This window comes from Pinus tabuliformis, chromosome 3_2, assembly GCF_031772625.1.
Source record: "Pinus tabuliformis cultivar Carrire ecotype Pingquan chromosome 3_2, CPIR1, whole genome shotgun sequence".
In the NCBI taxonomy this organism is placed as follows: Eukaryota; Viridiplantae; Streptophyta; class Pinopsida; order Pinales; family Pinaceae; genus Pinus; species Pinus tabuliformis.
The window spans coordinates 818856998-818884933 of record NC_142302.1 but is presented as its reverse complement, the minus strand read 5'-3'; the positions used below and the strand labels follow the sequence as shown (position 1 = coordinate 818884933).

At 35.2% G+C, this 27936-nt stretch overlaps 1 protein-coding gene across 1 annotated transcript in view; it reads left to right on the top strand.

Annotated features, from left to right (window-relative positions):
• The window catches only part of LOC149183164 (PR5-like receptor kinase), an 83199-nt gene extending 56295 nt beyond the window's left edge, over positions 1-26904 (top strand). The window contains exon 11 of the mRNA XM_089417059.1: positions 26251-26904. Within this exon, the coding sequence (XP_089273185.1) occupies positions 26251-26580 (330 nt within the window). The 3' untranslated portion in view covers positions 26581-26904. The remainder of the gene's footprint in view (positions 1-26250) is intronic.
• The last annotated feature ends 1032 nt before the right edge of the window (positions 26905-27936 follow it).

Sequence of the window (27936 nt, the reverse complement as noted above, 5' to 3'; positions counted from 1 at the left end):
TATTAAGGGGAAAAAATAGTTTAAAAAAAATTAAAAAATTAAATAATCAAAAATAAATATTAGAGAATTCAAGTATTAGAAAAAAATACAATACTAAAAAAAAGAATTCTCTAATATTTATATATTTAAACTCTTTGACTTTTAAATTAATATTAATATTTTATTTTTTATTTTTTATTTTTATTTATTTATTATTATTTTTTTTAGTATTGTATTTTCTCTAATACTTGAATTCTCTAATATTTATTTTTGACTATTTAATTTTTTTTTATATAATTAATTAATTAATCTACTTATTTTATTTATTTATTTTAACTATTTTTTCCCCTTAATAAACTATTAATTAATATTGCAATTTCTCTAATATTTTTATAGAGATACACTTTGACTACGAATTTGATACTAATCTATTTATTTTAATATATATTCATAAATATATGTCCTTTAGCTTATATTTTAAAATAGAATTAACTATTTATAGATTATTTTATTTTTAACTTATTCAACTAACTAATATTTATAAACATTTTTGATAACTAATTATTTTATTCATTTATTTTCTTAATTTAAATTAAGATTTAAATGTCCCTTCAACTTATATTTGATTTAAAATATAGTTAACTTATATTTAATTAAAATATAATTAACTATTCTCTATGACTTGATTTATTTTATAATTATAATATATTAACTTGCTTATTCTAACATATATTTACATTTATAAAATTGTCCATTTATAAGGAAATTAATAACTGAATTTACTTATTTAAATAAATTATGCCCTTCATAGTCTAACTAGCCGTTTCCTGGTCAATCTAGCTGTTATCATTTTAGTCGTTACCTGATCTGGAAATTTGGTCATTGGATATTCTGCCCGATCTATTTATAATGCATAGCAAGATCTGCTCATTCAACTTGTCCTGGTCATTGGATATTCTGCCGGATCTATTTATAATGCATAGCAAGATCTGCTCATTCAACTTGTCCTACGATGAACCACACTGGTTGGTTCCTGTCGACAAAAATATCTCTATGTGATTTTCGCCGAAGATTCTTCTCAAAATTAAAGTTTAATATAAATTTCTATCTATGTTTATTTACTATTAAAAATATTTGATTGAAACTAATTTTTTATTATCTAAATTTTAAATTATTTATAATTAAATTAAAATTCCAAAAACTCTTAAATTTTTTATAATAATTCTAATTCAATTATTTATATTTTAATTTATAATATTGATATTTATATTAAAAAATAACTCAATGTAAAAAAATTGATAAAAAATAATATTAAAATTTAAAAGCATAATAATATTTTATAACTATTATACACTTTATTACAAAAATTTAAAAGCATAATAATATTTTATAACTATTATACACTTTATATTGTAATAGAACATTTGTTATATAATTTAGTTTTTATAACTATCCACACTTTATAGTTTAATAAGACATTTGTTATATAATTTAGTTTTTAAAATTATTTTTGTGAGAAAAATGTCTCTTCATTAAACGGACCGTCCAATATGATCCGTAATTAAGATAAATTTATAGTGATAGTCCTCCATACTTATCTTTTACAATATTCTTATTTATGCAAATATCCCTAAAAAAACTAAATATATTTTTTTTTTGGAAAATAATGAAAACATATCTTTTTATTTTTAGTAATATGCCAATTTATATTTTAAAATTTTAATATATTAAATATTAGAATAAATAAAAAAATTAAAATACAAATATTTCATTTTAAGATATTGCTGTTAGTAAGAATATCAATAAATAACGAAATATATTTTTTTTGGAAAAATAAAAATAATAGAAACATGTCGTTTTATTAATACATCAATATAAATGTTAAAGTTTTAATTTATGAAATATTAAAATATATATATATATATATTTCAAAAAAAATAAAATATAAATATTTCAAATTTTTTTTTGGAAAAATAAAAATAAAAGAAACTTGCCTTTTTATTAATACATCAATTTATATTTTAAAGTTTTAATTTATTAAATATTGAAAAAATAAAAAACAATTAAAATATAAATATTTCATTAATTTTTTTGGAAAAATAAAAATAATAAAAAATTGTTTTTTTATTAATACATCAATTTATATTTTAAAGTTTTAATTTATTAAATATTAAAAAATAAAAAACAATTAAAATATAAATATTTTATTATTTAATTATTATATTAATTTATATCTATCTTAACAATTAAAATCAAATCAACTACATATAAGACGACAACGAGAATCTTACCTTTGCTCTCTTTGATGTAGAGAGTAGGCTCACCATCACATTTGTCGAAACCATTGTCCAACAAGTAAGCATATATCCTATTGTACCATGTGCGCGGTGCTTGCTTCAACCCATAAAGAACTCTTCTCAACCTATATGCATTGTCTTCTTGGCCTTATCCCTCATAACGAGGTGGTTGTGCAACATACACTTCCTCTTTCAGCACTCCATTCAAGAATCCTAATTTTATGTCCATTTGATATACTCTCCATTTGTGATGCGCAACAATCGCCACAACTACGCGCACTGTTTCCATCCACGCAACTGGCGCGAATGTCTCCACGTAATCTCTTCCATTCTGCTGCATGTATCCTTTGACAACTTGTCTTGCTTTGTGCCTTTCAATCTTTCCCTCAATGTTGCTTTTGGTCTTATAGACCCATTTTACTCTAATGACATGTTTTCGTTTTGGAAGGCTCACTAACTCCCATGTGTCATTCCTTTTTATTGCTTCTATTTCTTCCTCCATTGCTGCAACCCATTTTTCTTCTTTGACTACATCTTCAAAGTGGATTGGGTCATCTACATGACGAAATAATGCAAATAAGGAATTCAGACTTGCGCTACTTTCAACTTCATCCAAAAATATGGGAACTCAAGTAGAGTAAGACTTACTTCAAAATAGATTCGAAGATTATTGAATAGTAGTTCTGAAACACGAGTTTCTTCTCCTCAACCGAACATGCACGCGCACTATGACCTCTCTCCATGGGTCTTCAAACGCCTTCGCCTTATAGTTCCAGGTTCTTTTGGATGACAGAAACTGTCCTCAGACAGGCAGCCCAGTAGGCTTCGATATTAATTCAAAGAGAAAAATTACAGAGCTTGAAAGATTACAATACGAGATCAAGATCAAGAAGCACTCCGTCCAACCTTGTGGGCTTCTTTCCATTGATCTTTCTTTTATAACCTCCTTAGAGAATCTAAACCTATCTAAGACATGACATAAAGGGGAAATAATTGAGGGTCTTATCGGTATTCATTTCACCGACGGTGTCTACTCAACCTTTCCGGTACAATAATTACATTAGCTACAACATGTGATCATATTATCACATTGCTAGCTAAGTCTAGATTCTGTTGTACAAAGATTCTACCAGTATCCTTTCGGACTTCAGTCAGAATCGTAATCATCATCATTATCATCAGAGGACAACTGTCGTTCAAATGCTTTCTTTTCAAGACTCATGAGATAGTTGTATTCCATCAACTTTGAGTATTCTTTGTCCCAACTGAAATCATGCGGATCCTGTGCATCTGGATAGCTGTCCTGAAAGGCCTGAAAAGTAGATTCCTCAACTTTACTTTTTCCTTTAGCATCTGCTGGTATTGTTTTGTTGTTATCTGGAGATGCTTTTGATGTTTGTCCTTGATTCTGATTTACTTTTATTTTGTGAAGATTTGGTTGTTGTGGGGTAAACATCACCTCTTGTTTTTCCCACTTGTTTAGAAATGATAAGGGACTGATATCAATGTCTAGAAAGGAATCTTTAAAAACTTTTCGAAATGATGGAGAAGGCTGAACTGCCAACTCAATGCCATCTAGAAGCTCCCACTTGAAGATCTGGAACATATTAGTTGAAGTTTCAATTGCATGTTGCACCCATAATCTACAGTTTTCATTTATTAATGCTTTTGATTGCCATCCTAGTTCGAAGATCATTGAAGTACAAATTTTGTTTGACAACAATAAACTGATAAGATGAATGACATTATTATTCCAGTTTCCTGAAATAATACTAATTGTAATTAACGCTATTTGATTAATCATAAAGCATAAAACTTTTGGTTCACCTTGAAGTTCATCTAATTGCAGCAACACCTGTCTTTTCTCAATTAGCTTCAACATCCCAAAATCTTTAAACCAAAGAGCCAGTTGTTTAATTCTTTCGATATTATTACTGGTCTTAATTTCTCCTGTAACTTCATGACAGAAAACCTGTGAAAACGGATTTGGGGAAATATCTTCTCTGAGTCATAAACTTTGATAATCCCAAGGAGATGAGAAAGTCCTTAGGTACTGTAGAGTTCTCTGGATGCATTGGGATGTCCTAGTAGATGGCTTTTTTCTGCAAAATCCTCCCTTGATCTCCCAATCAGCAAAATTTTCAAAAATTTCATATTGAGGGAAAGTATCATTAGGGGCATAGTTTTCATCATTTCTCTGTAAAAAGGATGCTTCTAGTTCTTCAAAAATATCAGGAATCCTTAGTGACAAAAGATATTTTTCTAGGTCTGCTTTGATTGGAATGGCTTCTAAATCTAGCATTTGGGCTCTTTTATATATACTTAATGCAAAATCCACTCTAGCAATCAATTTATAGTAATTTAATACCTTTAAGATCCAAATCATGTTTTCAGTGAATTGAGAAGACCAGATATCTGATAGGATTTTAAAATAAATCTTTACCTACATGCTGGGCAAAGGATAGATTTTTACCAAATTAGCATCTAGTCCCAAAGATATGCCAACATTTTTAGACTGCCATGCTTGACATCATTGAATCCACTGATTTCTCCTTAATCGCAGACCTACAACTTTCTTGATTTCCTCTATCAAATGATTTGCATGATTTTCAAGGAGTCTGAATCTATCGACAAAAGTGCTGAAATTATCATCTTGGGGTCCTTTTCCTGGTATTATAAAAAAGTTTCCTGGAATTGTGACAAAAGCTTTATTCATATCTCTAGTTGCAGAGTCTGCTAAAAAATTAGAGTTACCAGGTATCCATTCAACATCAAAGTCAAATTGCGCTTCCTGGAATTGTGACAAAAGCTTTATTCATATCTCTAGTTAAAGAATCTGCTAAAAAATTAGAGTTACCAGGTATCCATTCAACATCAAAGTCAAATTGTTGAAACCAAATCTACCATGAGAGTAATCTTCCTCTAGCAAGTTGCCTTGAAATTTTGGCAGATAAGAAATATTTGAAGTTCATAGAGTCAGTCCTTATAAGAAACTTCACAGGTGCCAGATATAATTCAAATTTCTGTATCCCATTAAATATTGCTAAAGTTTCTTTTTCAACAATATAATAATTCTTTTGACTAGGAGAGAATTCACTTGATGCATAGGCACAAAGTATTTCTTCTTCCTTTCCATCTTCATTCTTCCTTCTCTCAAAAAGAACAGCTGCCCAAAAATTATCAAAAGCATCAGTTTGTAAAATCAGAAGGCCATCACCTGGTGGTTGAAGCTTTGGAAGTTGTTGACATTCTGATTTGAGTTCTTTAACTGCTGCAGTGGCTTCTGCTGACCATCCTTCTCGAAGATGTTTTCTAATCGGAGCTGTCTTTTCTGACAATCTGGGAATATATCTGTGCACATAATTCAAGACACCTAAAAATATCTGAATAGTTTTAGTGTCTTTTAATTCATCTGGAAACTGAGACAGTTTAGTAAGAATATGGGGTTGCATTTGAATTTGCCCATTAACAACATTAATCCCCAAGAAATCTATACTGTCTTGAAATAAAACCATCTTCTTCTCAGAAAGGACTATACCATGCTTTTGAACTTCACTAAAAGAAAATTCTAAATGCTTGAAATGTGTTTCAAGATCTGGACTATGTACAAGAATATCATCAATATATGTTACAATAAAATCATACTTCCCAAAAATAAAATCCATTCGTCTCTGAAAGAATGCAGGGGCATTTTTGAGGCCAAATGGAACCACCTTCCACTGATAAAAACCTATAGGGCATGTGAAGGTAGTTTTGTGTCTATCCTCTTCTTGGATCTATATTTGGTAGTATCCAGATTTCATATCAAACCTACAAAATACTTTGCTATTTTGAATTTTTTGCATGATGGTTTACGGCCTTGGTAAAGGGTAATGAAAGCCCTGAGTTATAGCATTTAGAGGTTTATAATTGATTACCATTCTAGGCTTACCTCTGACTATTTCTGAGTCATTTCTGACCAGAAACGCTGAACAAGAGTAACGAGACATGCTTGGTTCAATAAGATTCATATTGAGCAGCTCACTTATTTGTCTATTGATTTCTTGTTCATCTGCAGGAGTGCATGGGATTAATTTTCCTTTGACTCCATTGTCGTGTAGAGTCACTATCTCTTGTTTTGGACTCTCGACTGTCCAAAATTGCTGGGGATTATTTGAACAACTTTCCAGCAATCTATTATGCATAGCAATCTGCTTAGCGGACCATTTTGGGTCAATATAGGCCTTTTGGTTATTTTTGACTCCATCTTGTTCTCATATGTTTGTAAGACTTCTTGCCAATTATTGGAGTCTTTAAGAGGCTTGCGTGCGCCGACTTTCTTTTGGCTATTCTCATTTCTTGCCTCAGAATTTTCTATAGATAGTCTAGGCACAACAATAGCTTTCTTTTTTAAATTGATTATCAGCTTATCTTCGTTGATAGTGATTGGGAGCACAGAGTTGATAAAATGCATGCCAAGCATTAAACTTGCAGATGGATCAAAATGTTGAATAGTAGAAATTTTAACAATACTCCCCCCAACTTTCAAAGGAATGTTATCCACATAATGTGTTAACTGAACAGATCCACCAACAGTTTCAGACACTAGAATTTTTTGGAGTGGCTTCCAAAGAGATTTAAGTAAAGAGGGTCGAGCCAAATTATTAAATCCTCCGTTGTCAAGGAATGCATCTACATTTATCCATTCATTGCAAACTTGTACTTGGACTGGAATATAGATCAGACTATTGGTTTTTATAATCTTTTTTAAGAGAGCATTCTCTTCTACTCTATTAAGTGTTGGGACTGTGAAACTGGTAGAGGCAGCAGTATTCTTTTTATAAGGACAAAAAGAATTGAGTTCAGGCAGTTTTGGGATTAGCTGCTTACCTTTTTGCAGTTCTTCAGAAACTTATGGAGCTTCAAACTCATCTTCAGAAACATCTGTAGTTTCCTCTGTTTCTTCTGTTTCACTTGCATCTATTTGATCACTATAGTGCAATTCTTCAGAAATATCACTATATGAACAATAATTACAAATATTCATCTTTTGTACAGTGGGATGACTAATATCTTCATCTTCTGAAGCTTCTGTTAGAATATATACATCAGAAACTTCATCTTCTGAAGCAACTAAAGACCAATCATCTTGAAATTCCTCAATTTCAACACAAGCTTTTAATTTGGAAGAGGAATTATTAGGACATTTGCGTGCAAAGTGGCCTTCTTGCTTACAGATAAAACAACAATTGTTGTTTCTTGGATTCTTTCTCTTTTTCAGAAATTTAAATTTTCTGAAAGGCTTCCGGGGGTTGGAGACTCTTTTGGGTCTGAATTTTCCATATCTCTTTGATTTCTTCTTCTTTTTAAAGGGTGTCCAGGGCAGCATTGTTTTACAGACCTCTGAACTAGGTGTAATATCATGTGCTTTCTTCTGCCAGCACAGATATTTAACCTTTTTTGTACATCTAAAGAGAAGATCAACCCAATAGATTTGATCTATTCATTTTTTTCTGGACATCGAGATCTTTCATGATTAGATCTCCCAAATTACTTGGAAGCTTAGACAAAAATGCAATTTTTTGAGCAATGTCATTGGAAAGATTTGCCTTAAAGACCTTTGCCATGAAATCTTTACCAAATTGATCAAGATATTTTAGATCTTTTAATTCCATACGACTTAAGTCTGTAAGGAGTTGTTTTTTCTCATCTACTGGCTCAGGTACAAATTGAGTTTTCAATAAGAGTTCCAGAGTGGCCAGTCCTGCTTCCATGACTGCTCTTCTTTCTTCATCTGAGGGTCCTATCCACCAATCATATACAATTCCGGCCATTCTTTTCTCTGCTAGGACCATGATAGAAAAATTATCTAATTTTGTGGTGACCTGCATTTGATACAGAGCACCAATCCATATCCTGATTGATTCTTCAGGATTGGATGAATTATCTAAATCAAGAATATACCCACTGGTATTTGCAGCATATAAATCTTCTTCAATGTGCGGGTATTTTGGGACTTCTTTCAAGACATGAGCTTTATTTTGGTTGTTTATAGAGGGTAAGATAAAAGAAGGAAATTTAGAGGCTGCCTGGTCTAGAGTCATAATTTCTTTCTTTGAAGAAAATTGTTTATCGGCTTTATAGGCCTCCTTTTTTACACTAGTCAACTTACCAGAAAGTTTTGAAGTTGACTCTTCTGCACTAGTGGTAGTGAATGCTTCTTCTGTATCTTCATCCTCTTCTTCTTTATCCCAATAGTTGGGAGTGCTCATATCAAAAGTGAATTTTGGAATTTCTTTAGCCCTCTTCTTCTGTTTTATTCTTTCCCTTTTTTCCTTGGCATCTTTCTCAGACTGTTTTTCTTCATAGAGTAGCCTAAGATTAGCATTTATCAAATCTGATTGCCGACCCAAATCATCAAGGACATCTTCCGCGTGTGCACACCAGGTAGTTAGATAGTTTCTGATTTGATAGATCTGGTCAAGATCATTAGAATTTTGGGAATTATGTTCAAGTAATGGTGCACAATCAGCTCTAGTGGGTGGCTATTTGGATTAAGAAGAAGAACACAAAACTTGGTTTTTGGTGGCCATTTTCCACCTTTGACATATCTATGGTTTGCATATTGGAATTCTTCTATAGGGGAGGAATTAGATACATATGTTCTAAACATATTATTAATAGCAAGGAATGGCTTTTCTTTAGGAATATACAACTGGTCTGACGGAATAGATACAGTGGTTTCTTGTGATGGATGGTTATATACATTTCGTGAAAAAGATTTGCGACTGCTAGTCAATGGTTGCTCAACTTCGGGAATCGCTGGTAAGACATGCTTTTGTGGCATAAATATTGGTCGGGGTATTGATGATCTATCGGGTAATATACGGACACGACCATCGCTTACAGACATTCTTCTTGTTCTATTTCTTGAGGTGTCTGTTGATGCCAAAGATTTATACTAAATATACCAGTCACTAGGAAGGGATTCTTTATCATAAGGAACTCCTTCTACTTGAGCATTACTGACTCCTACGGTGACACAATATTTTAACACTGGTTGCTTTAACTTGGGATGAATAGTATTTGTAAGCTGGAAAGATGTTTGGACTAATACTGAAAGGAATTCACTATCTTCTACCATTTCAAGACCTTGGACACCAACTAATAATTTCCAACAGTCTTTTAGATGAACATCAGACAGACTAATAGAATAATCGGGGTAAATGGTACCATACTGACAACCTGAGGATAAATTTCCTAATATGGTTCCGATGCAAGCATGGTCATAGTTCTGATGTCTGGTGTCAAAAACTTCATATATACATGGAGTATTAAGGCCGTGATGAAACAGTGCGGCTAGTCCTATCCTTATCCCTCCAAAATGCAAATAAGAAAACTTTTTCTCTAGAACATATTTTTTGAATTTTTAAATTTCATCTTCTGAGAACAAACTCAAACCAACAATCTGTACAGAAGGACCAAAAATCTTAAGTTTCAATTCGACTTCTTTCAAATAATTCTTTTTTGATAGACTGAACAGAGATGGAACCTGATAAATTTCTTTTGAACTTAACACAGGTGGGTTCTAGTTCTCGGGATCTTCAACTTTCTCATGTTCAATATGATCATTTTCAATAGAACGAGAATCGACTTCAGTAACAGTTCGTCTATCTATGTTAGAGAATGATCTTAAGAAGTTTGACATGGTTATAAACTAGACCAGAGATTGACTAAAGCAGCTTTTATCTACTCAGCAATTGTATAACAAAAGCTTTTCGAAGGTTTCCTGGCTGGCTTTAGACTCTGTCTATATTTTATAAACTTTTGAACTGAACGGGGCTCTGATATCAAAAATATGGGAACTCAAGCAGAGTAAGACTTACTTCAAAATAGATTCGAATATTATTGAACAGTAGTTATCAACAGAAATCACTCAGAAATAGTCAGAGTTAAGCCCAAAATTGTAATCATTTATAAACCTCTGAATGCTATAACTCAGGGCTTTCATTACCCTTTACCAAGGACAGAAACCATCATGCAAAAAATTCAAAATAGCAAAGTATTCAGTAAGTTCAATATGAAATCTGGATACTACCAAATACAAATCCAAGAAGAGGATTGACACAAAACTGCCTTCACATGCCCTGCCGGTTTTTATCAGTGGAAGGTGGTTCCATTTGGCCTAAAAAATTCCCCTGCATTCTTTTAGAGACGAATGGATTTTATTCTTGAGAAGTATGATTTTATTGTAACGAATGGATATATTTTTACCAAATCAGCATCTAGTCCCAAAGATATGCCAACATTTTTAGAATGCCATGCTTGACATCATCGAATTCACTAATTTCTCCTTAATCGCTGACCTACAACATTCTTGATTTCCTCTGTCAAATGATTTGCATGATTTTCAAGAAGTCTAAATCTATCAACAAAAGTGCCGAAATTATCATCTTGGGGTCCTTTTCCTGGTATTATAAAAAAGCTTCCTGGAATTGTGACAAAAGCTTTATTCATATCTCTAGTTAAAGAATCTGCTTAAAAATTAGAGTTACCAGGTATCCATTCAACATCAAAGTCAAATTGTTGAAACCAAATCTGCTATGAGAGTAATCTGCCTTGAGATGGTTTTATTTCAAGACAGTATAGATTTCTTGGGGATTAATGTTGTTAATGGGAAAATTCAAATGCAACCCCATATTCTTACTAAACTGTCTCAGTTTCCAGATGAATTAAAATACACTAAAACTATTCAGAGATTTTTAGATGTCTTGAATTATGTGCACAGATATATTCCCAGATTGTCAGAAAAGACAGCTCCGATTAGAAAACATCTTCGAGAAGGATGGTCAGCAAAAGCGACTGCAGCAGTTAAAGAACTCAAATTAGAATGTCAGCAACTTCCAAAGCTTCAACCACCAGGTGATGGCCTTCTGATTTTATAAACTGATGCTTCTGATAATTTTTGGGTAGATGTTATTTTTTCTCATAAATTTCATTTAAATTTCTGAACTTTGGTCTTCTTGTGCTTGTTGAAGATGGGCTTGACATGTCACTCAATGTCGCGCTTTGCGGTGTGCTTGGAGAAGCGCTTGCTTGGTTGCAAAAAACTGTCCTATTATTTGTTGATGGCATTGCTTGTTGCCTGCTTTGCTGCGCTTGAATAGGAGTAGAGGGAGTCACTGTTGAGGAATTACTTGTTGCTGTTAATTCCTCTTTGTCCTCATGTGGTATGCATGCTTTGACATTGACTGTCTTTTCTAAACTTCCATCCCATGCTTCCTCTTCTATGAACTACACATCTCTGTTGATTATGACCTTCTTGGTTGATGGATTGTAGAGCTTGTATGCCTTGGATTCATCACTGTATCCAACAAATATACATTTCTCCCCCTTGCTGTCCAACTTCTTCCTTAACTCATCAGGGACATGTGCATATGCCACACATCCAAAAACTCTCATGTGAGTGACATTTTGTTTTCTTCCACTCCATGCCTCTTTAGGAACAATGTTCTGGATGCTTTTGGTTGGACATTTATTCAAGATATATGTTGCACAAGCGACAACTTCAGCCCAATAGTCATTTGGCAAATGCTTTGCCTTTAACATACTCCTTGCCATCTCCATAATGGTCATATTCTTCCTTTCTGCCACACCATTTTGTTGTGATGTATATCTTGTTGTAAATTGCTTATGAATTCCATAATCCCTGCAAAATTGAAGGAAGTCATTTGAGATGTATTCTCCACCTCTGTTAGTCCTAAGGACTTTGATGTAGTGTCCACTTTGCTTTTCAACAAGAGCCTTGTATTGGCGAAAGTGCTCAAACACTTCACTTTTTTGTTTTAGGAGAAAGACCCATGTCTTCCTTGTGTAGTCATCTATGAAGGTCAATACATAGTGACTGCCACCAATTGATGGTGTCTGCATTGGTCCACATAAATCTGAGTGGACAATCTCCAAAGGTGCCTTTGCCCTCACTGACTTTCCTGCTGGAAATGTCTCTCTATGTTGCTTGCCCAAGATACATCCTTCACATATGTTGTCTGATTTTTCTATGAGTGGTGCTCCCTTCACCATGTCTCTCCTATGCAGCAAATTCAAACCTCCAAAGTTGAGATGTACAAATCTCAAGTGCCATAACCAATTTTCATCTTTTATCTCTGCTTGAAAGTTTACTTGTGTGACAACTGCCTCTTTTCTTCCATCTTCTTGTGAGTTCATAGATAGTTGTGCTTGTGCACCTTCTTTCTGCAAATCTGATATTATTTTTAGGGGAAACATTCTATTGTTTGTCATCTGAACCTTTGCAATCAGTTGTCTGCTTGGAGGCCTATCCAAAATTGTGCACACATCATTTTTGAAGAAGACATTGTAGCCTTTCTGCATGAGTTGTCCAACGCTCATGAGATTATGTTTGAGATCGGGGACAAAGTAAACATCTGAGATGTATTTCTTCTCCCCCTTCTTTGTTAGGATATTAACTCTTCATTTTACCATGACAGAGACTTTGCTAATAGTCCCTAATGTCACTTCAGATTTCACACTTTCATCTAGATCAGAAAACATTTCTATGTTTCTTGACATGTGGTTGCTACACCCTGAATCTAGATACCATATATCACTCTGTTTTTCTTGTGCTACATTACAAGCTAAAAACATGCTATCATGGTTCTGATTTTATCTTGTGAAATTTACACTTGGTTTGTTACTAATGTCATATTGCTTCTTTCTACATTCATTTGCATAATGACCATACTTCTTACAGTAATGACATTAAATTTGAGATTTATCATACCTCTGACCTTCTGCTTGATTTTGGCTTGGGCCTTGACTTGGATTTTGATTGCTGCCTCTTCCACTTGAGCTTGAAGGGCTGCTTCTTCCACCTCTATGTGGGCTTCTTCCTCTTCCTCTAGCATATGATCTTACTTTGCCTCAACCTTGAACAAATGATACTTGTGTCTTGAAGGCATGCTCCAATGAGGAGGTTGCTGGTCTATTTAGTCTATGTTCATGAGAGATTAGTGATGCATTAAGCTCATCCACTGAGAACTGTGAGAGATCCTTTGTCTCTTCTATGGCCACAGCAATGGCCTCAAACCTTGCTGGCAAACTTCTCAAAACTTTCTCAACTATTCTTCCTTCCTTAAGTGTCTCACCATGAGACCTGATTTGAGTAACCAGCCCACTTACATGTGTAAAAAACGAGTCTATATTCTCAGACTCTTTCATAGGAAGTGTTTCAAAATATCTCCTCAACATTTGCAACTTTGTTGTGTTGACTTTTTCCATGCCTTGGTAGGTTGTCTAAAGGGTGTCCCATGCTTGCTTGGACTTCGTTGCTGCTGCAAACCTTAGGAAAATACTTTCATGAACCGCTTGGAAAATATAAAACAGGGCTTTTGAATCCTTCTTCCTGTTGTCTCTTAACACATCTTTTTCTTGTTGAGATAAGGCATTGTATGCTGCTGAATCTGTTGGTTCTTGAAAACCATTCTCCACCAAATCCCAAATGTCTTGAGAAGAAAATAGGGCCTTCATTATAATAGCCCAATAATCGTAATTTTTTCCATTAAACTGAGGTAGTTGAGGATTAGTCAAGCTTGTGCTTTATGTTTCCATTTCTGAGCGTAAAAAAAACTTTCTACCTGCTGGTAAATATGCTAAAAAACAATCGGCGCTCAAAACAATTTTCACTATTAGTAAAAACTCTTGTTTTTACACTAACAATACTTAACCCGCTTTCATACTATGTTAAAAAAAAATTAGGAATTTTAATTTTCATGGAGGGGTAGAAGTCTTTGACTTTCGCGAAGCTACTTTCGTGCAGCTAGCTTCGTGCACTACAGATCTGATTTCACGCAGCTACCTTCGCGCACCGCGAAGCTATTTCAGAGACTTATGAATAATATTTGCTCACAGAAAAAATGACAAAGTAGGTTTGGAGCAACACAATAAAACATCGTATTATATTCTAAAACAAGAAAATACATTCACAAGAGGCTGCGGCTCAATCACTAAGTAAAAATTAAAATTTCACATGGAATAACACACAGTAAAATACTGTAATTATTGTTTTCACGCGCCCACCAAAATTTTCTCCACCATTTTCTCCCCAGAGACTTGCGCTCTCTTTTTTTCTAACCTCTTACTCTCTAACCCATTACAAAATGACTTTTACATTCATATATAGGTCAACATACAATTTTACATTTAATCCATGACAGAGGGAAATTAATATGATGTTGTTGTTGAGTGTAATCAGAATCACGCAGGTGTTTCTAGAGTGTGGGCAATGGTTGCTGAATGAATGCTTGCCCATATCTATTTACCAAAGTACATTGACTATTTTAAATTCCTTGCTGCATTTCAGAATGGTTCACGCCTGGCTTCAGTCCTTCCATCTTCAAACAGAGACGCAACCTACAAAAATACGTCTAACAAGTATGGCTGTTGTCAGGCTGTTTATTGCGGTGGTTGGGATTATTATTTCCAACATCTGAGAATCAACAATCGACATAAACTCAAAGTTGGTCTACACCTCATAAAAATTATACCACTCTTAAATACTCTAAGGATCTACTTTTGGCTTTAACCACGTGAACACTGAATACCGACTTTGGGTTGGCTTTGCAGTGCTATTATTCTCATTCTGCAAGCGATGAATCAAGAATAGGATTTTTCATGTTCACACCTATTCTGTTCATGCGATTCCATCCAATTCCTGAATATTCTAAGAATGAGAAATCGACATAAGCTCAAAGTTGATCTACACCTCATAAAAATTATACCACTCTTAAATACTCTAAGGATCTCCTTTTGGCTTTAACAATGTGAACATTGAATACCGGCTTTGGGTTGGCTTTGCCAATGCTATTCTTCCCATTTTGCAAGTGATGAATCGAGAATAGGATTTTGCATAATCATGCATATTCCATTCATGTGATTTCGTCCAATTCCTAAATATTCTGAGAATCGGCAATCGACATAGGCTCAAAGTTGATATACACCTCATAAAAATTATAGCACTCTTAAATACTCTAAGGATCTCCTTCTGCCTTTAACCATGTGAACACTGAATACCGACTTTGGGTTAGCTTTTCCAGTGCTATTCTTCTCGTTCTGCAAGCGATGAATCGGGAATAGGATTTTGCATAGTCACGCATATTACGTTCATGCAATTCCATCCAATTCTCGAATATTTTGAGAATCAACAATTTACATAAGCTCAAAGTTGATCTACACCTCATAAAAATTATACCATTCTTAAATACTCTAAGAATCTCCTTTTGGCTTTAACCATGTGAACACTGAATACCGACTTTAAGTTGGCTTTGCCAGTGCTATTCTTCTCATTCTGCAAGCGATGAATCAGAAATAGGATTTTGCATAATCACGCCTATTCCGTTCATGCGATTTTGTCCAATTCCCAAATATTCTTAGAATCGGCGATCGACATAAGCTCAAAATTGATCTACACCTCATAAAAATTATAACACTCTTAAATACTCAAGGATCTCCTTTTGGCTTTAATCATGTGAACATTGAATACTGGCTTTGGGTTGGCTTTGCCAGTGCTATCCTTCTCGTTCTATAAGCGATGAATCGGGAATAGGATTTTTCGTAATCACGTCTATTTCATTCATGTGATTCCGTCCAATTTCTGAATATTCTGAGAATCAGCCATCAACATAAGCTCAAAGTTGATCTACACCACATAAAATTAAAGCACTCTTAAATACTCTAAGGATCTCCTTTTGGCTTTAACCATGTGAACATTGAATACCGGCTTTGGGTTAGCTTTGCGAGTGCTATTCTTCCCGTTCTGTAAGTAATGAATCGGGAATAGTATTTTTCATAATTACACCTATTTCATTCATAAGATTCCATCCAATTCCTGAATATTCTGAGAATCAACAATTGACATGAGCTCAAAGTTGATCTACACCTCATAAAAATTATAGCACTCTTAAATACTCTAAGGATCTCCTTTCGGCTTTAACCATGTGAAAATTGAATAGCGACTTTGGGCTGGCTTTGCCAGTGTTATTCTTCTCGTTCTGCAAGTGATGAATCAAAAATAAGATTTTCCATAATCATGCCTATTCTGTTCATGCGATTCCGTCCAAATCCTAAATATTATGAGAATCAACGATCGACATAAGCTTAAAGTTGATCTACACCTCATAAAAATTATAGCACTCTTAAATAATCTAAAGATCTCATTCTGGCTTTAACCATGTGAACACTGAATACCAGCTTTGGGTTGGCTTTGCTAGTGTTATTCTTCCCATTCTGCAAGCGATGAATCAGGAATAGGATTTTTCATAATCACGCCTATTCCTTTCATGTGATTCCCCTGCAGTGGATGAAGAAATTGACCAAAATGATACCACCCTCTCATTATATACATTCAATATCTCATTGCTCGCTGCTTTATCATACCCTACATCTTGGATTTATCTTCCTGGTCTAGGTATACAAGGCCGCCTATATGCATACCATGGAAGAGAAGTGCAGAGACATGTCCAAAATTCATGTTTTCTTGATCCATTTTCTCCTATCACTGAAAAATTTCAAGAAAAGGTGTTAATGCAACACCAATAATCCATTTGATCCATAGCCTACATGCAAACAAGGACACACAAAGATAATGATGAAAACGAATCGAATCGTCCCTCCTCAGAAATAATGATGAATGTGAAAAAAATCATCCCTCCTTTGAATTCGTAACATTCAACTTTTTTTATTAAATTGAAAAAAATAAAATTGTAAATAAAAAATGGTAAGGATTAGAATTTTCCATTGAAAAAATTATATAATTATAAAGATTAAAGTTTAATTTAAATTTTTGTCTATTTTTATTTCCTATTAAAATTATTTTATTGAAATTAAATTTCGAATATCTAAATTTTAAATTATTAATAATTAAATTGAAATTCCAAAATATCTTAACTTTTTAAAAATAATTTAAATTTAATTATTTATATATCAAATTATAATATCTATATTTATATTAAAAAATAATTCAATATAAAAAATGGATAAAAAATAATATTTAAATTTAACAATATAATAGTATTTTATAACTATCCACACTCTATATTGAAATAGAACATTTGTTATATAACTTAGCTTCTATAACTATCCACATCCTAGAGTGTAATAGAGTATTTGTTATATAATGTAGCTTTTAGAATCATTTTTGTGAGAAAGATACCTCTTCATATTCCCCTATACTTTTCCTTCATAAGAATCTTTTACGGTATTCTTTTTTTCAGTAAGATATAGTGAAACAAAAATGCAGTGCATATAAAGTTTATATGTTTGATTTGATGTATCCCTTCAGTGATCACTATTTATGTAAAATAAATTGGAGTCACTAGCAACCCAAGTATATGTCATCTACATATTACATTCATAGTTGTCAGCGTCAACTAAATATTAACCCGACATATGCTGTGTCATTCTATACAGTATCCCATCCTAGAGCATCTTTGTACAAGATTATTTGCACCACATCGGTAGAAAGGAAAAATAGCCTCTGTGTGTCATTAGAAAAATAAACATATCCTATGCATTCAAGAAAGCTTGTAGTATATCATCCTGTAAGTATTCACAAAATCACAAAAAGTATACAAAAAACAACATAAAACACGTCAAGGATTCCTTGCATTAGTAGATGATTTATCTGGGCAAAGGAAGCAAACCAACATCCACTCTGTGTTCATACGTCACGATCATGATATGCATGCCATCGAGTTTTGGTTTTGTTCTCGTCCTATGTTTGTAGAGTTGAGTCCTTTAAAGTATGTCAAATCGGCTCTATTTGGCATAGCCATCCATTCAACATAGGCTATTTAATTTTGATTTTACCATGGATGTGCTCAATAGTGGTCCTAGAGTCTCCATATATATGAATACTCAAAATGTTGAGGAAAGTAGTGAACCATAATAATCCCCATAAGGCAATCACTTCTGCCTTCATATTCGAGCCTCTACTGGCTCCCCAGTGTACCCAGTATTCCTATACCTCTGAAAATTTGATCCAAAATCCACATCCACATATGCCTCTTTGTTCTGCCTTATCAAAAAAACCAGTCAGGTATGTAATATCAGGACCATAGCTCTTCTCTACCTTTTTCTTTTGACCACTATCCTGTGAAATTCCAATCATATACCATTGCTTAATATTGTCCAACATCTACACAACATCACCCAGGGCATTTTCAAAAATAATTATGTTGCGTTTGTTCCATATTTCCCAGAAAATAGCAAGGGGGATCGTATGCCAAGATGGTTTTTTATTACTCCACCAAATCAAACAGTTCTCAATATTATCAAAACGTATGTAGGGAAAACCCACATATGCAACAATGTGTTCCCAAATCATTATGGCAACAGGACAAGTTAGGAATAGATGTGTATTATCTTCACCGGCATGTCTACAAAGTACACAATATGTTGGCCCTTGCCAATTCCTCTTTTTTAGGTTCCCCCATATAAGATTCTTATTATGCCATACAAGCCAAATAAAAGCAATCATTTTGATAGGCATCTTGGTTTTCCAAAAATTGTAGAACCAACATACCTCAATAGATTGTGTCTCTTGTCTGCAAAGGGCATTATATGCATCCACCACCATCACTCCTCCAGCCTTCATCTTCTCATTCCATGTAATCTGATAACCCTTCGCATCCCAGCAAATACAAGTCATTTTCATAATCTGCCTGACATGCTCCCATTCTTGTGCCATCTGGTCCGTCAATCCTAGATCTCTAGCATTTTTCCATATTGGTATTGGTACTTGATTCTAGAAAATAATACCCCACCTGTTTAGTTTCTGTATCAACTCCATAGAAAACATATCATGTGTATCAATACCCATAATATGATCTAGTCCCATAATAATATGGTGTCCCATTCCCAAACGCCAGCACAAGCTCCTTAAGGATAAGTTCTTAATTTTACATAAACTACACCATATAGTTGAGTCCATAGAGACCTTGACATTACTATTGTGCATCCACATAGTAAAGGTTTGTCCTTTAAGTATTTTTTCCTGACAATACATCCCCATATGCCAGCACCGAATATTTCCCTCCAAAGATCTTTCATCAGTAGAGCCCATCCAAATAGCTTTAGGTTTAATATACCCCAACCACCCATGCGCTTTGGCATGGTTATCAGCTCCGGTCTGGCCAGATGTTATTTGTGGGAGCGCATCGTCCCCGACCAAATAAATTGTGCCATGAGACGATTCAGTTTATGTAGAATAACCTTAGGGAGATGGTATAAATGAGCCCAATATACTCCCAATTGAGTAATAACAGCTTGTGTGAGTGTAATTCATCCTCCTAGGGAGAGGCATCTAAATTCCCAACCTGTAATCCTTTTATAGAATTTATCTATCAACCACATCCAGTCCTGATTTCGATATCTACCAGGTTTGATATGAAATCCAAAATATTTTATTCCACCTTCCAGAGAGACTGCCTCAAGCCCAAATAGATTTTGTATAAATGCAATGTCATCCATGTTGTAGGAGCCATATAAAATGGAAGATTTGAGTACATTCATAATGAGCCCCGATGCCCTCTCGAATATTTTAAAGGTATGCGATAGTACATACCAGTCATATTGCTTAATCAAACCCATGATCAATTCATCGTCCACAAAGAAGCTGTGTGAGATTTTGATATCCTTGCCCAAGCTCAGTGCCCTGAATTCTTCATTATCAACCGCCTTTTTTATCTTCAAGCTAAGGTTGTCCATCGCCAATGTGAACAACAGTGGTAAGAGGGAGCACCCTTGCCTGAGCGCTTTCCTAGCACCAAAGAATCTAGTTGGGTATCCATTGATCACAACAACAAATTGAACATTTGTGACACACGCCATTATCCTTTTTGTGCCTCTGTGATGTATTCCTATTTTATGGAGGATCATCCTCAAATACCACCAGTCGAGGTAATCATATGCATTCTGAAGGTCCACTTTCATGATGGCTGCATTTAATTTTTTTCCATGTATAGAATGTATGCATTCCTGTGCGATTGCCACCACATCATGTATCTACCGGTCTTGTAAAAAACCATATTGTTCTAGAGAAATGTACTTTGGTAGTGTGTCCTTATCTTGTTGGCAATTTTTTTTGATATAATCTTATAGATAAGATTACATAAAGAAATGGGCCAATAATCTGATAAAAAATCGATTTTTCCTTCTTCTTAATCAAAGCTATGTACGTAGAGTTGATACGTGGATGAATATAACCTCTATCTCTTGATTCCTGCACCATATTTACTAGCTCTCCCTTGAAGATGTCAAAGAAATGAGAGAATAATTAAACCATCCAGCCGTCCAAGCTAGGAATCTTATCACACTTCATGGTTTTTAGTAACCCCCAAATTTCTTCCTTCGAAACCTCCTTGCACAAGTTGTTGTTTTCTTCCTCGAACATATGTGGGTACTCCTCTATCCCCCAAATTGGTCTTCTGCGTTCTCATGCTCCCTACGATTGTAGGCCCTCTCGAAATGCAGAATCGTCGCTCTGCTAATCCCTTGTTGTGTCATATGTTTATTTCCCACTTCATCGACAATTTCCCATATAGAATTGATTTTCCTTCTATAGTTAGCAAACATATGGAAGGTTTTTGTGTTTTTGTCGCCTTCCTGTATCTATATAGCCCTGCTCTTAAGGCTCCATATCGCCTCCCTGTGCTGCAAGATTTGATTCCTCTTCTATTCCAATGAGTGTATTTTATCCCAAACCACCCCGAATAGTTGTTGAGTTAACAACTGAGGTCGAAAAGAAGACAAAGCCTCTGATATCTCAATCAATTCAATTTTTTGTAATGTGATTTGTTTGCGTTCCCAGCTTTTAACCACCTTTTCTAGGGCACGAAGATTTTGTAGCATATGAATCTTATGGGAAGAGGAATTTGAAATGTTCCTTTTCTAGTGTTCCTAGATGATCTTGTCAAATTTGGGGTCCGCCAACCATACCCAATTGAACTTGAAAGGAATTCCAACGCGTACATCCCCACAGCGCCAGCCAAGAGTATTAGGTCAGTGATCTGATATGAAATTGTCAACAATGTCCAATTGGACAAAACCAAGTTCTCGACAACTTGTTCCTGGAGAAAAAATCGATCCAGTCTTTTGGCGACATAGTCATTTCCCATTCTCTCGCTGTCCCAGGTTAGCCCGAACTTACAAGGATTAATATCAATGAAGTTATAATCAATAATGATATCTTTTATCTGAGCAAATACCGAGCCTGCTCATCCATTACCTCCCCATAACTCATCCACACCAGTTGTACAGTTCATATCCCCTGCCATGATCAGAGTGGTTAATTCAAATATCTGAGTATCCACCAGCTTCTTCCAGAATAAGCCTCTATCCCTATATGGGGCATAGATGTTCAAAATGTGAATCCGGTCAGGCAAACCTCTAATATTACCCACCAAGAGGATACCAGCAAAGCATGAATATGCCTTCATCCCCATAATGCAACAAGTCCCCCAGACAGGTCGTCCACATCAGAGGCCGCCATATACTAGTTAGGTAACTTTTTCCTAAACTATTTTATTACCTAGATTACTAAATGTATAGTCTCTTGTAGAAGAATAATGAAAGGATGGGTCGAAAAGAAAAGCTCTTTTAGGGCCAAATACTTGTGGGACGGCCCCATCCCCAGATGTTCATTGACAGGATGTAATTCATGGGATACAGGTTAAGGGCTGCTTTGCTCTAAGGGCCCGTGGAGAGGATGAAGATGCAATGGGGACATCTGTCAAAGAACGAGAGTCGAAAGATTCAAAAGGGATATTTCGGGGTCGTCCCTAGAAATGTCGACTGTCTCGGCTATTCTTCCGTCGAACCGTAATATTTCCGGCTGATGTCAGGTTAATTACAGGGGATGTGGATCCAGATGGCTTGTGGATGGTGAGCATGTGTAAGTCCAATGTCTTCCACTGCAAAAGAAACTCCAGGTCACTGTCGACTGAGTTGGTGGGCGAGGCAACTGGTGAAATGGGAGAGATGGGTCGGTCAATGCAAGGTGGAACTGTGATGGGAGTAGGGTGACATTTAGGGGAGGGGATATAGGTAATGTGGGACGTGGAAGGTATCGCGTAAGGTAGACTATGAGCTGGAAAAGTGGAGGTATGGAGAGACTCAGGGCGAGATATAACGGGAATGTTATCTGGGAGTGGCGGGGAACTCACCCCCATTTCCAAAGAGGAAGATTGGACCAGACCCGACCTAGACTCAGCTCAAATTAACAGTGGAGAATTTCCAACAAGGGTAATAGTAGTGATATGTGAAATACCTGTGTGACGCATAGCCATATCCGAAATAGGAGTCCTGCCACAACCAACTATCTGGGAGTCCAGCATACCGCCACCTTTGACTTGTTCATCACCTCTCCTTCTTTTGTGGTACATGCGCTTTCCACTCCTCTTGTGCAGACATTGTGCCATAAAGTGGCCCGTGTGGTGGCATATAAGACACCGGAAAGGAATGCCCCAAAAGTCCAGTCGTTGTTGTAATTGTGTGTCCTCCCACTTAATCTCAATATGATCTGAAAAACTACCACAGTAATCTTTCTCAATCAATATCCAAGCAATTCACTTATCTTTGGCCCCCAAACATTGTGGATCAACGTATATACATTGACCAATAGCATTACCAATATCCGTCAGAACTTGCATAGTCCAAAATTCAATAGGTAATCCTGGTAATTTTACCCAGATAAACTTGTTTTTTGGCATCTCCTTCAGGGGATTAAACCCCACGTACCATGCATGCAATGCTAAGAAGCTGCACCCCTTTATCCATGGAACTTTTTTAATTTTCTGCAAATCCTCTTCACAGAGGAATTGGAAGTTGTACCAACCCCCCATCAGTCTCACCACCGTTGGCATATACCCTAACATTGATTTCCACTTCGAAGCTATCCAGTCCTGCATCTGTCCCTCACTTGGATTAGAGAAATACCATTTACCCACATGAGTGCCCTTTTCCTCTTACTAGAGACTTGGTCAATAAGCACATCATAGCAAAAACATAGCATAGGAGTCGGGGTTGCAATATCCATGAAAAGTTGTTTGTTCTTGCTATGTCATTGACCAGCCTCCAGATATTGCACTTGTACACCGGTTGATGCATGTTCTCCACCTAGCCTCCCCATAGGAGTCATTTCCAGGCACCATGAGTGCAGCGGTGCTGGCCCACCAACCCATTCAAATCCCATGCCTTATGGATACTTATTCTCAGCCTCCAACGTGGCCCTGATGAAAGCTTCTTGTGCCGATGTGTCTGATTCGGAAGGGTCCATCCAGAATGAGTGTTCAATAAGATGTCAGGTCCGGCACAACTATGATCATAAATAGCTATTAAGAACCGGCATGTATGGTCATAAATAGCAATAAAGGATCTTCAGGTAGTAAGGACACTTAAACCAGCGAATCCATCAGCAAATCCCAAAAGAGAATGTTTTGGGATTGCAACAGCGTCCAGAAAATCTACTGTATCATATATAAAATACCAGCAATACAAAAACCAAGGTACGACGCCGACCTATTGTACCCCAATAGAGTAAACCAAGTAAGTGTTGTTATATAAAAGAAAAATATATAACACCTACAGCTGCACCACGTATTCAATTTGAAACCATGCTTGGGACAGATTTGTCAGCAGAAGAGTATTGTGATGCGGACCCAAGTCAAATCACTTAAATCTTCCCCCTACCAATATAAATTTAAACAAATGAAAACCAGTGGATTAGTGAGGTCGATTTTCTGTGAAAAAATACTGCTTGTAAAACCATTGAAGCTACTCAGAGAGTAGGGAGTCGATGTTAACAAGTCCAAATGAAGTTGACAAATTAGATTGAGGACTGACAAAAGTTCCAGTTACTCCAATCGCGTTAAACCCAAACGTACGTGGGCATCTAGTTGTATATCAACAATCTTTCATTAAAAAGATGTCACAAGCATTCCTCGCAGCAGCAACAACAACAACATTGCCACATAAACCACCACCTATTACATACATGGAAGCCAAACTCCTTGCAGGGTCTAGTGATAATGAAAGAGTTTGTCCACCTATTCCAGAGAGTAGTAATTTTTAGGATTACCTTCCTGTTGTGGAATGTGAGGTCAGGTCATAGAAAAAATGTCATCACTCCACGAATGTCCGACCAGAAAGTGGGTTTTAATGATGCAGTAAATAATATAGGATGCAAATATCCAGAAAACACTAAATATGTTTTTTTTGAAAAATAAAAAAAACATGTATTTTTATTTTTAGTAATATGCTAATTTATATTTTAAAAATTTAATATATTAAATATTAGAATAATATATATATCTATATACATATATATATATATATTCATATTTGTACGAATATCTATAAACAACTAAATATGAATTTTTTGGAAAAATAAAAATAATGGAAACGTATCTTTTTTTTTTTTTTTTCCAAAGGTGGCAAAACCTATCAAACTCAGGTGTCAAACCAACAGTGAGGACAACCATCTCTGGCTGCTATCCGCGAATGTCAATTTGACTCATCACCGTTATCAAGGAAAACCACGCCACCTGTAATAACCCGCTGGTGGTCCGTAAGGGAGCAGGCTTTCACTCCTGCCAGATGCCTCTGGGTCTTGGGCCGTTAACCTGTTTCCTTACGTCCGAGGAAGACGAGCTCTTAGCCAAGCAGAAGCAGTTTTACGGCATACTCCAGGCCGAATGGAAACGTATCTTTTATTAATACATCCATTCATATTTTAATGTTTTAATCTATTAAATATTAAAAAAATAAAAAATAATTAAAATATAAATATTTAATTTTTTTATTTAATTAATATATTAATTTATATGTATCTTAACCTATTAAATATTTTAAAAATATATAAATAATTAAAGTATAAATATTTCATTATTTAATGTTTTAATTTAATTAGTATATTAATTTATATCCATTTATCTAAAATTACTTAAATAATTCTAAATTAAAATACTTATAAGAAACATTTGAAAATAACATTTCACAATTATATTTTAAATACTAAAATATAAAATACACTACTAATCTGTCATACTAATTTGTCATATTAAGATACCTCTTTTCTAGCATGTTAAAGAAATCTTTATTTTCTTCCTCTTTGCAACTCTTACATTAATTACCATGCTACACCATATCCTCAAGATACCTCTTTCCTAGCATGTTAAGGAAAGCTTTATTTTCCTCCTCTTTGCAACTCTTACATTAATTACCATGCTGCACCATATCCTCTTTGATAGGAAAATTTAGGCTTTCCTTCTCTTCTTATTGAAAGCTAAGAAGCTATTATGGAATATTAAAATGTAAGTGGTGTTAAAGGACTTTGGGTGAAGATTTAATGATAGAACCAATTTATAGTTGGAAGTTGGTGGTTCCTAGTCATTTTGAAAGTAATATAATGTATTTTATAAAGATATAAAAATTATGTTGTAATTTTTTTTATGAAACAAAGTTAGTAAATTAAATTTGTTTTTCAAAGTTGGTTTTTCTAAAATAATTTAGAGGATAGTGTCTATGTGGTGTGAATTATTAATGTTATTTTTAGTTTATTTCTCTTTTATCTTTTTACTAACCTAAAATGATAATGTGGCTTATTGCATGTTTACTCATCTTTCCTAAGGTCTAAAGCTGCATTCATCTCATTTTTTTATATATATATAAACTATTGAATCTGTAACCGATGGTGTATTTATAGAGTACGTTTGCACTTATCCCTCATATTTCTTTATGAACCGCAATGTTGTAAATGCTGCTGCAGAGAAGTCTCATATAGACGTAGCCTATATATGTAACACGGTTGTAATTTTGCTTGTAAAATGGTGTCTAATATTATAGACCTAGCCTATGAATTATGGTATATGAAACACGTCTAACTGTGACTATAAAAATTTTGTTGATTATTTTGATGATAATGCAGGCATGGAATCAGTTCGAGCAGAATCAAGTTTTGGATATTGTCGATCGATTGTTGGAGGGGCAGTACCCAAGAGAGCAGGTGCTAAGAGTGATTCGTATAGCACTTCTATGCACCCAAGGCTCATGGACGCAACGACCGGCCATGTCAGAGGTTGTGTCGATGTTAACAACCAATTCAGAGAGAATTGTTGAGCCCACACGACCAGCTTTTATAGATGCCGCTGTAGACAGACGCCCGAATTCCACTTCCATACCTGAATCTGAGACCCAAGCTGCTGCTCCAACTCCTACATCTCATGGATCCATCAGCATCTCTTTACTTCCCCGTTAAACGGAACAGTGTTTCACGTTCGAGGTTCGACCCCTCCCATTAATCAAATTCAGTGAATTCTCACAGCATTCAATGTATCTTAATCCCGATACAATGTATCTTTACCTATTTATTCATGAAGTTCAAGTGAAATGAAATGACAAGCCACATACGTCGTGCACAGGCGAAGCTCTGATGTCATTAAATTTGAACAGTAAATCACGCAGAATATTGTTACATGACAGTAAATCACGCAGAAAATTGTACGACCAGATATCACATTTAAGTTGTTCATGTTTTATGATTTATAAACACTGTTAAGATGTGGTTTAGTTTGTTAGGGCGGTTTAGATAAATTTGACTGGTAAAGTTATCAACAATTTTATGGCTCCAAATTTGGGAGAACCCATAATTTTGTTCGTGGTATTCATCTTCATGTAACCTCTTTTAACCTATTTAAAAAGCCAATAATTTTTCCAAGTAGCCTTTAGAATCGAAACAACAATGTGCCGAAAGTGAATATATTAGAACTTAGTGAATGTAAGAGCTGGAGTGAAGTGGATAACCTGGTAAACCATGTGAAGAAAAAAAACAACACTTGTGGATGTACGTCCTATTTGTGGAGGAAAGTACAAAGAAGCAATGGTTGTGTTGTTGCATATAACGTGAAGCCTGCTTGAGTGGAGATGAGCCAACTAATGTTAAAGTGTCGAATTATTTGTTTTTTCTCCAAGTGCGACCAGCGTAGAGTGGAGCAACCAGAGCCAGAGCCAGCGTGAGATCGACCAAAGACAATGTGAAACCATGACGCGAGATTGATGAGACAAAATTTATGTGGCTACTCTACAATGTAGATGGAAAATGTTTCCCAAGTTACCCGAATTGCACCCTGTCCACGATGGTAAGCCCTAGCTATAGGCGGGTATATGAGAAGTGAAGTGGCGGCGATAGCAGCAAGATGTTGGAGGAAGGATAACTGTAGAATGTAAGTCAACGTGGGATCTCTGATAATGGCAGGAATTGGAGACCGGGATGCCGAAAAGTTGAATAGCTCAGTGATGAGGAGATTCCCCAGTTAAAGGAAGTATAGGACATATTACAGATTGAGGCATCCAGAGGGCCTACCGAATAAAGGCAATGGACACGAGCTCACACAATGGGGACGATGTTTGGGCCACAACCCAAGGACGCACAGTGTCCATAGTTCTAAAGCGGGTAGAACCAATCTCTCCTTGCAGAGCACCCAGTTATAGACGGAGATCTTGCTGCCGTGGGAAACAAAGAGAAAACCATCATTGCCCATGCAAAGAACAATGGGACCATCATGATCATTGGGATAACCACGAAGCAATGTTGAAGCTACGCTCAAATCCAGAA